Source organism: Trachurus japonicus, chromosome 5 (assembly GCF_045865225.1).
Source record: "Trachurus japonicus isolate A0001 chromosome 5, Traja_1.0".
In the NCBI taxonomy this organism is placed as follows: Eukaryota; Metazoa; Chordata; class Actinopteri; order Carangiformes; family Carangidae; genus Trachurus; species Trachurus japonicus.
Genome location: NC_140911.1, coordinates 3051499 through 3068995, shown reverse-complemented (window position 1 = coordinate 3068995; position 17497 = coordinate 3051499). Strand labels below are relative to the sequence as shown.

The 17497-nt window shown below is 39.9% G+C and overlaps 1 protein-coding gene across 7 annotated transcripts in view; it reads left to right on the top strand.

Moving 5' to 3' along the window:
* The window catches only part of LOC146986787 (low-density lipoprotein receptor-related protein 1-like), a 173955-nt gene that overhangs the window by 62058 nt on the left and 94400 nt on the right, over positions 1-17497 (top strand). For all 7 annotated transcript variants that reach the window (XM_085775603.1, XM_085775602.1, XM_085775601.1 and 4 more), the window contains exons 7-10: positions 6331-6493; positions 9217-9439; positions 12615-12804; positions 14286-14429. In XM_085775603.1, the coding sequence (XP_085631729.1) occupies positions 6331-6493; positions 9217-9439; positions 12615-12804; positions 14286-14429 (720 nt within the window). The remainder of the gene's footprint in view (positions 1-6330; positions 6494-9216; positions 9440-12614; positions 12805-14285; positions 14430-17497) is intronic.

Below are 17497 nucleotides of genomic sequence, written 5' to 3'. Positions count from 1 at the left end.
GGGTTTTGTTTGTTTGTTGTTTTTTTTGTTGTTTTTTTCTCCTCTCATCTTTCTCGTTCTCCCCTCCTCCCTTCCTCCCTCCCTGCTCTTGTTTTTCTGCTGTGACCCTTTCTCCAGATGGAAGTGTTGTTGTGGGAGCGTCTTGGAGTTGGAGGTTGGCGAGGGGAAGTGGGGGTTGGGGTGTTTGGAGCTGCACAGCTTCAAAGGGACGGTTCAGAGTCAGGGTGGGCGATGGATATAGCAAAAAATATCATATAACGATTTTTTACATTGATTTCTAACTATTTTGCAAGTTACTGAACAGTGAAACCAAACTATTTCACCATGTAAAAACAGAGCCCTAAAAGAGAATGAGAAATTAACAGAGCATTTAGTCCAAAGAACTTTTCTGAACTGATTTTAAAGAGGAACTATGCAAGATTTTTTACCTTAATTAAACAGCTTTAGAGTAATTGTGATAATTAAATGACTAGTTCCAGGGAGAATGGAGGCTCTCTGCCTTCCACCTAGCGTCTCTTGGCTGAAAACCAACCTTGTAAGATCAGAGCCTCCGACCCGGTGTCCCAGCTCTCGTCTGGTGAGAAACATGAACTGCTTTACAGCACTACGACACTAACTCGCCCCATAATCCGTAACCTGTTGTTAAGAGATTTGAAAATGATGCATTGGTGCAAGAGCACAGAACAGCAATGGATAGAAAGTGTCCTATAGACCAGTGGTTCTCAAACTTTTTTTTACATCAAGGACCCTAAATTGACACAAATTAGACCACGGACCCCCAAAATTTGAAGCAAACACCAGAAATATACCAATATTTGCTCTGAGACTAAAGAACGTTACTTTTTTAGTCAATGTACGTTCAAATTAGGGCCAATGAGGTGAATTTTTGGAAGTATTGTAGAGACATTTCTGGAAAAAAACTGGTACAATTTCTCCAAAAAACCTTTAAACATTTCTAGAAAAAAAGTGGTAAAAATTCTATAAAAAAGGTTGTTTTTTTTAAAATCTAGAAAAAAGTGGTAAAAATTTCAGAGAAATAAAAAGTTAAAAACTTTCTAGAGAAATGTGGTAAAAATTCTATTAAAAAAATGTTTTTAGAAAAAAGTGGTAAAAATTCTATAAAAAAATTAAAAGTACAAAATTTTCCTGAAAAATGTGGTAAGATTTCTCAAAAAAAAAAGAAAAAAATCTAGAAAAAAGTGGTAAAATTTCTATAAAAAATAAATAAAAAAAATCTAGTAGAAACTGGTAAAGTTTCTCAAAAAAAGTAAAAAAAAAAAAAAAAATCTAGAAAAAGTGGTGACATTTCTAAAGTAAAATAATAATAATTTTAAAAAGTGGTAAAAATTTCTCAAAAAAGTTTTAAAATCCTAGAAAAAAGTTGTAAAATTTCAAGGAAATGTTGGGGACCCCCTTGAACCCTCTGAAGGACCCCTGGGGGTCCCCGAACCCCACTTTGAGAACCACTGCTATAGACGATACTACAATCTCGTCAACGCGTTCTAATCTTAATGATCTAATACGGTCACATCACCGACCAACCTCAGAGGGAACGAGGCCAGTTAGCAGCAGCAGCAGCAGCAGTAGTAAAGCTCTTGAACCTGTGAAGATGAACGAGCCTCCTGTACTTCTGTTCCTGTACGTAAAGTTAAGTTAAAGCTGGAGTAAAACTCTGCTCCCTTCAGCCGTACATTATCTCGACACGCTCTTGGCTGCGGTTTCCTTAGAGAGACAAACATGGAAAAACATGTAGAAAACAAGTTGTTTAGGGAGAAGAAGAAGAGGAAGAAGAAGGAGGCAAGTTGGTTCTGTTTTTTCAATTATGTGGTGCTGTTTGGTGACAGACAGTCAGAGCTGCAGTTAATGGATCCAGACTGTTTCTTGCCACCTCTGGGGAGCAGACAGAGAGGGGGAGGGGCCACGAGGAGGAGGAGGAGAGAGGGAGGAGATGGAGAAGTTTCCTTTTTTTTTTTTAGCAGGAGCCATCTGTGTTTAGCAGAAGTGGAGGAAAATGGAGAACAAGGGGTGTTAGAGCAGGAGGATTTTCACTTTTTAGAATATTACACAATCTCCTCTTTTCTCCCTCCTCCTCCTCCTCCTCCTCCTCCTCCTTTCATTGTTTATCCGTTGCTCAATCAGAGTGAATCAGAGTGTTGTGGGGCAGCTGGAAGTGTTTAAACAGAGAACTCTGTGTTAAAAATTAAGAGCACCTTTGGGAAAACGGCCCCTGATTCCCATAAACCTCAGAAATGCTGCGGCACAATGGCCAAGTTTCCCCTAGTGGAAATCAGATCTCTCTCACTCTCACTTACTCCGTCTTTCTTCTCTTCTATGTCTCTTTTTATTTTTTCTCACTTTTTCTTACCTACTCCTCTCCGTCCTTCTACATTTTGCTTTTATCCGTCTTTTTTTTTTTTTTTTTTTTGAACCCAAAACAGTTTGAAAGTCGAGCCTTTGCTCTTTTCGTGCTCCTCCAGAAAAATGTGTCAGTTATTGTAAACAGAGAGTGAAGGAGAGGGAGAGGGAGAGAAGACGCCTCTGGAGTTACAGCCGGATTTATTGGCCCAACGGCTGCGAAGCTTTCAGTGTGCGCACTTTTTATTGCTCTCTTATACGAAGGAATCTGCTTCGTCATTTCCCCCCCTCGCCCCCACACGCCATTTTTGTTTTTCTTTCCTGGAGAAACTGAACCTCCTCCTCCTCTTCTTCCTCCTCCTCCTCCTCCTCCCCTAAAAACAGCACCGTGACCTTACCACCCCAGTAAACACGATGCAGGACCCCTGCAAACCCGTCTCCAGTCCGGTCCAAGGTGTTTGTGAGGACACAGCAGCTGTGAAAACACGAGCCTGGAGCTCTGTGAAGTCTTCGCCCTGTTCTCTCACATGCAGATACTTCTCATTCTGCAGGATTAGTAATATTTAAAGGTGCCATTGTCAGTTTTTTTTTAGATCAGGTTATATACTCCAGTAAAAGTTTCTTCATACCAACGATGCATCACATGATTACCACAGATTATTATTATTATTATCATCTGGCTCTTCAGCTCCTCTGAGCAGTTTAATATCTTCCAGCTCGTTGTTTTGATGTTTCAGCCGCAGCTTCTCTGGTTTTCGTTGCTGTCACTTTTATTATTGTAGGGTTGTTGTTTTTTTTGCCACAACAGGAAACAGATTCTTAGTTTTTATGGGGTTAGATTCACTTCCAACACAACTTCAACGGAACGCTAACGTAAGAGGTCAATGGAGTTCATTATGTCTACAAACTGCAATAGCTTGGTTTTCTTATGTAGAAGAGAAGAAGAGGTTGTTTTTTTATACCTAGACATGTTTCAACAAAGTCCTCCATCTTCTTCGGAAGCGTCACTACTGGATGTGTTGGTGTGCGACGTGTCTCATCAGCTGATGTTAGCGGGACGAAGGGTTGTGTTATCACGCCTACGTAACATCGGCTGCTGAGACACGTCACACACCAACGCCTGGTGACGCTGCTGAAGAAGGTGGAAGAATCTAAAGAAACATTACAAGGTGTGAAAAGAACAACCTCTTCTTGTCTTATACATAAGAGAAAACCCAGCTATTGTTCACTAACATGTCTCTTAATGATGAACAAACTTTAACTGTTCATCGTTTTTCCTCCGGTCTCAGGTGAACAAAAGGACAAATAATTATTAATTTAGGAATATAGCACATGACTTATACTATATATACATTTTGTCAGAAATTAACAGCATATTTGTATTAAATCTGTGAGTGTTGAATTATAACTTCTGTCTCTGAGGAAGTGACTGGTTCCTCCTCAGTTCGCCGCTCGGTGTCTCGGTGTATAAGGTGCTGGTGCTTCATGAAATATTTCCACTCCTGTTTAATACAGTTGTGTTGCATTGCGTTGTGCAGCTGTTGACCTGCAGAGAGGAGCTGCCAGGTAACAGCAGCGCTGCAACTTGTTGCTGAGAGTTTAGAGAGAGTTTAGAGAGCAGAGAGACACAGCTGGGTGTTGTTGCCCCTGGTGACACCTTGGATCACATGTCACACAGCGACCAATAGCGGCTGGTTGTTCGGTCCGTGGGCGGGTTTTTTGACATCCAGGTGTGAGTGGCGAAGGATCCTGGAGGTTTTGATTTCAAATGGGCCTCTTCAAACACAAGAACCATTTGGACGGACGGAGATGACACAACTGTGATAATGAATCGTCTTTCACATGCAGACAAAACTGTGGCAGTGCCCTTTAAAGGAGACATATTCTGCCCTTTTTCCACAAATGAAAATAAATCCTAGGCGTCTTAAAGACAGATTTGTGACATGCTTTGGTCAAAATACTCCAAAGATCAAACATCACAGCTCTTTTTATCCGCTCTAAACAGCTCTGTTCAGAACGGCTGGTTTCAGTGACTGTCCCTTTAAATGCAAATGAGCTACTGCTCACCAGGCCACGCCCCCTTCTACTGGTATCTGTACTCACAGGTAAGGGTGGTTTTATGCAAATTCGAAAAACTAATAACATCATTGTATGACAACTGAGGGAACGTGAGTACACAATACACAATATAATACAATATAATACACAAATATGTGTTCCGAGCATGAAGAACGTTACTTTTTTAGTCAATGTACGTTCAAATTAGGGCCAGTGACATGAATTTTTGGAACTGTTGTAGAGAAATTTCTGGAAAAACTGGTAAAATTTCTCCAAAAACGTTTAAACATTTCTAGAAAAAAGTGGTAAAAAATTCTATTAAAAAATTGATAAATAAAATAAAAAGTAAAACATAAAATTCTAGAAAAAAGTGGTAAAATTTCTCAAAAGTTTTAAAAAAATTCTAGGAGATTTTTTTTTAAAAAAGTAAAAAAAAACAAACAAACCAAAAAAAAACATGGATTTACAGATTTTATTGTCAATTCTCACAAGCACCCAAATATGTGTTAAAGAGCCTTCAAAAAGCGATATTTCCATAATATATTTAAGATATAGTAAAGATTTTTATTTTTAACCTTCCACATTGTTTGTGGATCTGTTACTCCACATTGTTTTATATGTTATTGTGTTCTGTAAGTGTCTTTGAGTACTTGTAAAAGCGCGTTAGAAATAAAATGTATTATTATTATATATATGTTCTTGAGTAAACATATTACAGGAAGTTGATTATCCTGGACCTTTAATAACCTCACACCTGCAGCTTTAACAATAGCGTTCTGTCTCTGGTCGTTGGCTCAGACTCGGTGGCTGAGCTGCTGTTTGAGGAGAGGAAGGAAGAGGAGGAAAGAGAGGGAGAGAGAGGGAGGTGTATTAATGTCTCATGTTATTCTTTTTCCTCTGTTGATCTACGTGGGTCTTGTACGACCTTCACAGCAGCAGCTCGGGGGAGGGGGGAGGGGGCTCGTCTGTGTCGTAGGTTGTAAAAGTCCCATGTGTGGCGGGCACAGCCAGGTGTTTGGTTTTCATTGGAGGGTCGCGTCGGGTCGGGGTGGGGCCGGGCCGGCGCGGGTCTTCCCTGGGTAAAATAAACCCAGCAGAAACCACACACACACACACACACACACACACACACATCCCGCCGTTGTTGCCTACTTACATAGCTGCAGCCACACATTATATATTTGTCTAATTTCTAGTCAAAACTAATCTCTTTCCACTTAAAATAAGACTCATCACCTAAAAATTTACTTGTTTTCAGATAATTTTCACTTGTTTCAAACAAATTCTCACTTGAAATAAGTAGAAAAATCTACCAGTGAAAGGAAGTTTTTTGTGCTTGTAATAAGGAAGAAAAACTCGCTCCACTATCAGATTTTTCTACTTATTTCAAGTGAAAATCTGCTTGAAACAAGTGAAAAGTGTCTAAAAACAAGCTACTTTTTAATGTGATGAGTCTTATTTTAAGTAGAATGAGATTTGTTTTGACTAGAAATTACATTTTGACCAGAAATAAGACAAATATTCTTGGTAAGATATTTGAGTATTTGTAGTGCAGCCAGTCAGTCTCGTCCTCCTGTCTGTGTGAGTGACTGTGATTGACAGACACGTCACCTGGCAACCGGCTAATTGGAGTTTGTCCGTCAACTCGTTTGTCAGTCAAGAAAAAGTCCAAAGCTGAAATTCTCCCTAATGTGTGTGTGTATGTGTGTGTGTGGTGTAGACACAGCTGGACACATCTGTACACAGTGTTAGCGCTGCTGTGCTGCTGACTAACTGACTGAATCACATGACTATGAGTCAAACAGTCAGAAACTATCACTCCGTGTTCTGAAAACACTGTTTTTCCTCCTCCTATGTCCTCTCCTCTCCTCTCCTCTCCTCCCCCTCTTCTTCTCCTCCTCCTCCTCCTGTGTCCAGATGTGGAGCAGATGGCCATCGACTGGCTCACCGGAAACTTCTACTTTGTGGACGACGTGGACGACCGGATCTTCGTGTGCGACAAGGACGGACAGACGTGTGTGACGCTGCTGGACCAGGAGCTGTACAACCCCAAAGGCATCGCCCTGGACCCCACCATGGGGTCAGTCAGCTGATCTGAGATCTGTCTTTGTTTAAAACACATATAAACACACACGGATACAGAGACGGAGTCGCCATGGATACGGTGTCATGCTAAAGTTTGTCCCCACCCCCCCGGTCCAAATGTCTGTTAATGTGAACAGTTCATCAAGTGGAAGATGAAATGATCTGCAAAAGACATAAAGTTACAGATGACACATTCACTTTATATTTTAACCCTTCTGTTGTCCTTCTGGGTCAATCTGTTCCCTTCCTCCATCCTTCTTTCTTTCATTCCTTCCTTCCTTCCTTCCTTTCTCCTTTCCTTCTTTCGACAATCCTTTTTTTCCTTCCTTCCTTCCTTCCCTTCGTCCTTCTTCTTCCTTCCTCTTTTGATCCAATTGACCTGATCTGTTCCCTATCCCTCCATCTTCTTCCTTCCTTTCCTTCCTTCTTTCCACAATCCTTTTTTCCCTCCCTTCCTTCCCTTTGTCCTTCTTCTTCCTTCCTCTTTTGATCCAATTGACCTGATCTGTTCCCTATCCCTCCATCTTTCTTTCCTTCCCTTTTCCCTTCCTTCTTTCCACAGTCCTTTTTCCCTCCCTTCCTTCCTTCCTTCCTTCCTTCTTTCCCTTCATCCTTCCTTCCTACAATATAATTTTTTTTACATTTTCTAACTGACAGAAAAGAAAAGGTCGGCCCCTCCTACATAGTTAGTAGCTAGTAGCCCCCCCCCCCCCCCCCCCCCCTTTTGAAACCATTACAGTGTGTAAATAGTAAATATCTTGTCTGATACCTTGGTCAAAGTTATCTGAGAGCTCCAGTCTCCTGGGTTTCCCATTCTTTTGCAGGATGCTGCTTTGTTTCCCCTTTTCACTCTGAAACTGTAGAAAACTAAAATAATACACTGATATTGATAAAATTATTGAAAAAAAGAGAGTTTCATGTTTAACTTTATGTCTTTTAGAGATCATTTCATCTTCCACTGGATGAACTGTTCGCATTAACAGACAGATACAGACATGTTGCTGGTTTTCCTGCAGATTTCCTCCTCACAGCGTTTTCATGCAAACTCAGAGAGTCAGACTTCTGTCCTCTGTCTTTGTTACTTAACATTGAGATGGGGGGTAAAAGGGGAGGGGGGGTTTGGAGGTTTAAACACTAGGGTATTTAAACACAGATGCCCTGATTGCACTGCAGGGAAGTGACTGTTCAGGTCTTGAGCGTAACAGAATATTTTTGTTTCAGCTCCTTTGTTTATAACAAGACTGAATTCCTGAGAGTGTGTGTGTATATGTGGTGCATGCATGAGTGTGTGTGTGTGTGTGTTTGTACTTAAAAAAAATAGAACAAAATAACTGTATGTTACTGTGCACACACACGTTTGCTCGTGGCTACGTACATCATTTTCGTCCCACACACAGTTTCCTGCTGCTGTAATTGGTTCCTGCGGTAACAAGGTCAGGTAGAGTCGGTCGGTGTGTAGCTGTAGCTGTGTGTGTTTTTATTGTAGAGTCATTAGAGGAGGAGAGAACAGCAGAAACAACAATACGACGGCAAACGTTGTGTGCATTGTTTCATCCAACTGCTACTAATTATAGGAATAGAAATTTATGCATTAGAATTATAGTTTTTCCAGGCATATTTTCCAAAAATATTATTCTAACACATTGTGTGAGCATCATTTGTTATTTGATGCTTGTTTTAGCGTCAAAGAAAATTGTATAAAATGATAATGCCTTGATAATAATAATACCCTGTGTTTGTGTTTTGGGGGTGGGACGTGTCCCTTGAGGATTTTACTCGTCTATAAAGCTGCAAATATTCAGAGAGAAACTCAAAGAAACTGAAAACTGTGGAACTGAAAAAGGTTTCGCTGATTCACATATTTAGTGTTCAACAACAGTTAATCCTGCTCGCTGTCTGACATCATGGATCCTTCTTACTTCTCTCATTTTGTATGTAGAGAAGTTAAAGGGATAGTTCAATGCTTTGGCAAATTGGCCCATTGCCATAATCCCTATAGTCATAGCAGTAGGTTCGTTACCTTTAATTGTCGGTGCAAGCTATTTTTAGAACGGTGGAGCAGGGCCGTGAGCTGCTCAGAGCTACGCTACGGAGGCTAATGGGATTTCTTGGATTCACTCATCAAACTCATCAAATACACAATCCAACAACTCCACAACGCTCTGGTGGACAAGTTGTGACCTGCACATTCACCACGCTATGAGATAATAACAGAACGTTACCAGACAGAGTTGTTTTAGAGGTAAATACAGAGACTGCTTGATGAAAAACTGTCCCTGAAGGCAACGTGCATCAGCGGTTTTGCATGAATTAACCTCTCTGTCTACTCAACTCTGAGCAGCTCGCGGCTCTGCTCCGCCGTTCTAAAAATAGCTTGCACCGACAATTAAAGGCAATGAACCTACTGCTATGACTATAGCGATTATGGCAATGGTCCAATTTGCAAAAATGTTGAACTATCCCTTTAAAATTGGCATCAAAACTTAGAATAAAACAAAAATGTTCATTTTACTCAATCACAATAGTAAAACCAGAGAAACTCATCATTATGAAGTGGTCTCTTCATTTTTTCTACGGCTGTATATTACTTATATTCTGGTCAATACGTTATTGTTGTAAAATAAAAATAAAGGTTGTCAATTAATTGAAACTAATACACTAATAAAAAACGAATAAAAAAAAGTTTGACTCAGATGTGATCCTTTGTGTTTCCTTCAGGAAGGTGTTCTTCACCGACTATGGTCAGATCCCCAAGGTGGAGCGCTGCGACATGGACGGCCAGAACCGCACCAAGCTGGTGGACAGTAAGATCGTCTTCCCCCACGGCATCACGCTGGACCTGGTCAGCCGGCTGGTGTACTGGGCCGACGCCTACCTGGACTACATCGAGGTGGTGGACTACGAGGGCAAGAACCGACACACCATCATCCAAGGCCTGCTGGTGAGTGAGTGAGGGCAACGTAATGGTAAATTTGAATCTGTCCCTACACCCTGCTTTTCCCCCCAAGATATCAGATCTCCTTTTGTTTGTTAACCATTTGTGTATTTTAATATCTAGACCTCTTGTGGAACACACCTACACTGCAAAAACTAAAATATCTTACCAAGAATATTTGTCTTATTTCTAGTCAAAATGTCATTTCTAGTCAAAACAAATCTCATTATACCTAAAATAAGTATATTTATACATATACATACATAGTTATACATAAGAAGTAGCTTGTTTTTAGACACTTTTTACTTGTTTCAATTATCTGATAGTGGAGCAAGTTTTTCTTTCTTATAACAAGCATAAAAAACTTCCTTTCACTGGTAGATTTTTCTACTTATTTCAAGTGAATATTTGTTTGAAACAAGTGAAGATTGTCTAAAAACAAGTATTTTTAGGTGATGGGTCTTATTTAAAGTGGAAAGAGATTAGTTTTGACTAGAAATTAGACATTTTGACAAGAAATAAGACAAATATTCTTGGAAAGATTTTGAGTTTTTGCAGTGTAAGGGGCGTTCCTCCGGTATAAATGTTTAGGTCTCCCCATTCGCTGGGTCTTTTCATTACCGTCACCGCTCGGGTGAGAACTGACCTTTCCTTGCAAGGAAATAAAAACTTGTCAGCCGGCAGAAATCTCTATTTCATTATTCACCAACAGCTAAAAACTTCCATGACAGCGACGACGCTCCTTCCCTGATCCTCCGTTAGCACAGACGTCATCGCTGTTAGATTTACTGAGTGTGTGCGATCCATAACGCTCTAAAAGAAAAACTTGTGTGTGCTTTACAGTTCCCCATATAACTATAACGTCCCTTTATGTTTCTCCTGTGTGCTGCCATGATGATGTCGTCCTCATGCCCCCCCCCCCACTGAATTACGAGTGCGGGGAAGATGGTGGACGTTTGGTTTTTCATTAAAGCGGCTGATTAATAGCGTGTGATGCTGAAGCTGTTGATGTGGCGGCGCTGGCGAAGCTCAGCGGCTCTTAAACCTGTTACCACGGCGTTTTACTGTGATCTGTGGAGAAGTAATGGCTTTCATTTACTCACTGAGCCTAAGGACACACACACACACACACACACACACACACACACACTAACACTCAAGCGTACACACTGAAATCTACTGCTCTGAGCGTGCATGTGTGTGTGTGTGTACCTGTAAATAGGGGATTAATAGGAGCACATCTCTCAGATCAAAGTTAGGAGGAAGTGCAGTTATTAATGATGCAGAGTTCGGGGCTGCTTTATCTGGAGCATGTGTCTATTAAAGTCTGATTGGTCTCTTCGAGCTGCACGGGGAAAACGCTGTCGTGTTAAACGCTCCAATCAGGATGCAGACGGTGTCGACGAGACGAGACAAAAGGCATCGCTGACAGGAACTCCTCAGAGTCTTTATATCTGGACGACATATTCAGTTTGATGTTGGATTCTTCTTCAGAGCATGAAATAAAAAGCTCAGCACATTTTTCTTTTTTCAAATGGCTGATGTTGGTTTGTTTTGGTCCAGTAAAGGTAACACAGAGCGTCATCAGGCCTCCAAACTGTTAAATATACAGTAAACAACAGGTTTCCATTGACTGTGTCACCTCAGCAGAGCACTGCAGCAACAAATAAATAAATAATAAAAATAAAAAACAAAACAAAAGTGAGACTGAATGCCCCTGAAACTGTCAAATGGTGTAACCAGAAAGGAATGATAAATATTAAATATTTTATCCACCAACAGCGGATTTAAATTTACTTATAAAACATATACTGTCTTCTGAAAACATTAAATTCAAATAGATTTTTTGCTGTATCTCTATGGAGTTACATTTGTTTCTTTATTATTCCATGAAACAGAATAGTTTTGCAATCAAAAAAAGTAAAAAACAAAACAAAAAAGATTGATTAAGAAATGCAAATCCAAAATTTTTGTTTGGAAGTCTTTTTTTTTTCATTTGTGAGTCAAAAAGTTAAAATGTTCCTTTGCAAGCTGTCATTCCGATTAAGACTGGTCAATAGAGACGTGTCTTACAGCTCAGTTTAGGCCCCGCCCACCAGGTTCAACTTTTGAAAAAAATGACTCACAAACAAAACTTTTGGATTTGCATTTTTTTAATCAATCATTTTTAACTTGCAATAAAACATTTTTCTATTGCAGTATTAATACTTGTACTCTCAAATCTTTTTCTTGATTACTAAAACCTACTCTGTTTGATTGAATAATAAAGAAACAAATGTTAACTCCATATTTTGGCAACACTGAACAGGACTTACTCTAAAAACACAACACAACTTTGTATTCTAAATAATGTGACAAACCATGTAAAAATTTGTCAAGAAACGTAGTGATACATTGAAAAAAGTGAACTGCATTCATTACACATTTGAGTCCAGTTTATTTTCCTGTATGTAGTCGGATTTTTATGAAAAAAATACCGGTAACACCACTTTTACAAACAGTTTTTAACCACTGCTCTACATCAGTGCACAGGTTACCATGGCAACAGTATTTTTCCTCCACTTGCAAAATAAAACCTAACCAAAGAAAAGAAGGAGAGAAGAAAAAAATCTTTTATAACATGAAGGATAAATCAATCGGTGAACAATGCTTGTGACCAGGTGCAACAGCAGAGATGTGACCGTGGCCTCTGATGCACTTTGAGCACATTCGATTGATAGATTTGATTTGTTTGCATCCATTGTTTCCACGTCGGTGTATATTATTGTTTACAAGCATATTAGCCACGATGATGACGCTCACACTGCACAAGGAGAGAGGTACAATACAACAGTGGGGTTTTGTTCTTCTTGCTACATTGACATTTTGCTCATCCAAAAGTCAAATCGCTTTTCGCTTGATTTTTATCACAAAGGCGGTTCTGATGCATTTCTGCCTTGACAGCCCCTCATTAGAGCATATAAATCATTTTAACAATCTAAGGAAGAAAGTGCTCTCATATCCATCTTTTTTTAGAGACAAACCGGTCCTGTGATCATTCATGGAAACATCAGTGGTTTTATCCAGATTAAGCAGCAAGATCATTAATCCTCTGGCTGAGATAAAAGACTTTGATCCGGTGCCGTCTCTCAAACTTTTATTTTTTACCTTAATTTCTCTCGTTTTTTTTATTTTTATTTAGATCGAGCACTTGTACGGGCTGACTGTGTTTGAGAACTATCTGTACGCCACCAACTCGGACAACGCCAACATGCAGCCGAAGACCAGCGTGATCCGGGTGAACCGCTTCAACAGCACCGACTACCAGGTGGTGACCCGGGTGGACAAGGGCGGAGCGCTGCACGTCTACCACCAGAGACGCCAGCCTCCAGGTAGGCCACACACTTACACATTAAAGGAGAATTCCGGCCATTTTTGACCCCTAAATCGTTGTCCTGATGGTCACCCAGTGTTGGGGGGAGCAAAAAACGCGACTAAAATTGATGCAGGCAAACCGGAGTTACACCATGGCTAGCCGGCGCTAGGGATAGCGACAACGCTAAACTATGGGGGCAATTCTTTCTACCACAACAAACACTAAAAAAACAATCAAATATCTACGGTACATGACTCGAATCCTTACGAGACACCACTGAACTCATATAGTGTACAGTATAAACAGTATAAACTTTGTGTTTTTGCATGTAGTCACCATGGATGTATTATATTATCTCTTATTATAGATCCATGGTAGCCACTCACCTCAGATAGCCTAACTCTGAAACGTCGTGCACACTGCAAAATCTCAAAATATTTCCAAGAATATTTGTCTTATTTCTTGTCAAAATGTCTCATTTCTAGTCAAAACTAATCTCTTTCCACTTAAAATAAGACTCATCACCTAAAAATGAACTTGTTTTTACACAGTTTTCACTTGTTTCAAACTAATTTTCACTTGAAATAAGTAGAAAAATCTGCCAGTGAAAGTAAGTTTTTTGTGCTTGTAATTAGAAAGAAAAACTTGCTCCACTGTCAGATTTTTCCACTTATTTTAAGTGGAAATTTTGCTTGAAAGAAGTAAAAAGTGTCTAAAAACAAGCTACTTTTTAATGTGATGAGTCTTATTTTAAGTACAGTATATTTAGATTTATTTTGACTAGAAATGACATTTTGACTAGAAATAAGACAAATATTCTTGGTAAGATTCTGAATTTTTGCAGTCCTGGAAAGACATTACTGTCCTATCACAGAGCGCCTGCTCTCCCCGCCACAGAAACTAACACTTTTTCCTTGTTGTGATGATTTCTTTATAAAAAATAAGCGGTAAGAGATATTTTGGACATTACCACTGCACTGCTCCACCATTTATTCTTGTAAAGAAATCATCACAACAAGGAAAAAGTGTTTGTTTCTGTGGCGGGGAGAGCAGGCACTCTGTGATCGGATAGTAATGTCTTTCCAGGATGTTTCAGAGTTCGGCTATCTGAGGTGAGTGGCTACATGCAAAAACACAAAGTTTATACTGTTTATACTGTACACTATATGAGTTCAGTGGTGTCTCTAAGAATTCCAGTCATGTACCATAGATATTTGATTGTTTTCTGAGTGTTTGTTGTGGTTGAAAGAATTGCCCCCATAGGTTAGCGTTGTCGCTATCCCTAGCGCCGGGTAGCCATGGTGTAACTCTGGTTTGCCTGCATAAATTTTAGTCGCGTTTTTTGCTCCCCCCAACACTGGGTGACCATCAGGACAACGATGTAGGGGTCAAAAATGGCTGGAATTCTCCTTTAACACTGTGCATTAATTCATCATGCGCAGCTGAATATCATAGTGTTTTATTGTTGATACTCATGGTTTTTGTCCCCGTGTCCAGTAAGGAGCCATGCATGCGAGGTGGACCAGTTTGGGAAGGCTGGAGGCTGCTCGGACATCTGTCTCCTGGGAAACGGCCACAAGACCCGAACCTGCCGCTGCCGCTCCGGGTTCAGCCTGGGCAGCGATGGCAAGTCCTGCAAAAGTGAGTGGGACGTCGAGTGTAATAAAACATTTATTACATCCGGGCAACCGCAAATGAACACACCTTCTTCTACATTGTATCTGAAGAAACTAATTTTTTTAATTTGGTGCACTTTACTGTACGTCCCTCGGGTTTACTTAAAAGGTTTTCAGATAAAATAACTTTTTTTTTTTGCATTTTAAAGGATCCATGTGTCTTTGGATTATAAAACACAAAAACAATAAAAAAATGTTTTAAATGGGTAGCTAAGGAGTAGCTGACAGCCAAATGTATTTCCCCGCTGACCAGAGTCACTTTTTCATTGAATTTTAAACCAATAAAAATTGCAAGTCTAAAAGAATCTCCAAGGGACTCTCTTTTAAAAGTTAAAGAGCCTTTATTCCCATGGCTTGGTCATGTTTAACCTTTAAAAACTCCTACGTGTTTCAGCAGACAAGCCTTCAGCAGGGAGTATTCAAGTCTAAGTAGTTAGAAATAATATAAACCAATAATCAAAGTTAGACATGTGTGGAGTAGCCTAATGGATAAAATAATGAACAGTTAAACACAGAAACAAAAAAAGAACCAGATGACTAGTGGATTTGCAGTAGAAACTGTTATATTAAAGTAATAAATAAATGGTTCAGCTAATGGACAAACTAAATGAATGGAAATAGTTATCCAATGGACTAGCATCATAAAATAATGGATAAGTGATTCAAATAGCTCGTCAATAAACAGTTGAAACGGTTGGCCAAAAGAAACATGAATGAAACAGATACAGTCGTTAAAGGAAACATAACTGGAAATATTTATCTAACAGATTAGCAGTGGGAATTTGGATAAATCGTTCAAATAGCTAATAGATAAATAGTTAGCTCATGGATTAGCATTAGAAACAGTTATGGTTCTATGAGCTAATAGATAAATAATTGAAACCGTTGGCTTAAAGAAACATAGATAAAAAGAGGTAGCAAACTGATAAGCATAAAAAAACAGTTATTTTAAAGAAGTGGATATAACAGTTGAAACAGATAGCTAACTGGAAATAATTAGCTAATGGATTAGCAGGAGAAAGAGCTATCTTAAAGGAGCCTAATGGAAATGCTTCAAATGGTTTTGCAAAAACAGATAACTAAACTAGTAGTTTAATAAATAGCCAGCTTTTTTGTGTATTAAACCTTATTGTAGCAACATTGCCATTCATACCACGTAGCTGTTACTGTAAGTGTTTAATAACAGGCAGATTAAGATCGATTCACATGTGCTGCTGTTCTCCGTAGCCTGAACTCAGCACATCCAGAGCCGAGCCGGTGTTTTCATGCTTCAGCATTATGAACGTGATTCAGCTCTGACCTAAAGCCAAGGGCAGCCTGTGAACAAAACAGCTGAGCAGCACCAATAACTTTGTGTCTGTCTGTCTGCTGCACTGACCTCCACATTAGAGCTGCAGCCGGCCTGATTCAGCTTGTTCTCAGAGGTGTTTTTTAATATTCGATCAGCCATTAATAGCATTATATCGATCTTCCCTCCAGAGAATAGACCGTCCTTGAAAATGACACAGTTGATTTAACTAAAGGCAATCTCTCTCCTCTCATCTCTCTCCTCTCCTCTCCTCTCCTCTCCTCTCCTCTCCTCTCCTCTCCTCTCCTCTCCTCTCCTCTCCTCTCCTCTCCTCTCCTCTCCTCTCCTCTCCTCTCCTCTCCTCTCCTCTCCTCTCCTCTCCTTCTCCTTCCACTCCTCTCCTTCTTCCACTCCTCTCCTCACTCCTTCCTCCTGTCCTCCCCTCCTCCTCTCCTCTCCTCTCCTCCACTCCTACTTTACTTTCTCCTCTCCTCTCCTCTCCTCTCCTCTCCTCTCCTCTCTCACCGGCTCTCGATTGAAAATCACTTAATTTTCATTTAGGGCTTTTGCTGATCTTGCATGTTGTTCACTTGTCCAATCAATACACATTATAATCGATACACAATTACACATATAAATGCAGGTCTAATCTCAGCTCTTCGTCTTTTATCGCATGCACATATTCGATTTCTCTCAAACATTTATTTACAGTTTTTCTCAGTTGCTAAAACACTAAACCCTGTTGTCTGAACCAAATTCTCAGTTGCCTGAACCCACTGATTGAATCAGTCACTCTTTTGGCAAAACCATGAGCACTTTTCACCTGTTTAGACACATCTTACCATCACATTTTCATTGTGATGCACGTGTGTTGCATAATGCTGAGCACAGGTGGCAAAAGTCAAACACAAGTAAAGCACAAGTTTCACCGGTTGAACACAACAACTCAAAATTGATAACACTTTAGTCCAATGATGTGAGGGCACATATACTGTAAGCCAGTTCAGGATGAAGTCCTGTGGCCTGATCCAGTACAGAGAAATGATGCTGTGGCTGAGTTATGCATTTTTCATTTCTATATTTTTGTACTTTTGTACTTTATTTTTACGTAGGCTTACTGTATACAAGTGCTAAATGCACAAGATTTCTGTTTGTCTTTGTACTGTACAAGTGCTACGTGTACGTAAATGCACAAGATTTCTGGTTTTTGTAGTTCTTTTTTTTTTTTTTTTTTTACAGTACTATGTACAAGTGCTAAATGCACAGGTTTTTTGTTTTGCAAGAGGAGAAGATGAGAGACGACAGGGTGAAGGAAGAAAGGATGAGGGAGGGAGGGAGGGATGAACTGGGAAGAAAAAAGAAGAAGGAAGGAAAAGGGGATGAAATGGATGTGGGGAGGGAGGGAGGAGGGTGAAAGAAAGGGAAGGAGAGAAGTGCTACAGTGTAAATGCACAGGTTTTTTGTTTTGCAACATGCATTTAGCCCACAGTGAACAATAAACAGCTTCATGTGCTGAGCGTTGTGTTTTCTATTTTTCTATGTAGTGTTTAGTGGCTGCTCAGTAGTGTTTTTAATTTTGATTGACTCGGGGCACGATTTGACAACATAGTTCAGTTTTGGGCACAGATTGAACTGTTTTGAGGTGAAAGTTTGGTTTTGCAAGAAGAGTCTGAGGTTTTGTGAATGTAGCTTGAAAATTGGGGTTTGTGTTCACAGTTTAGAGAAAATGAGAGAAGCTTTCGAGA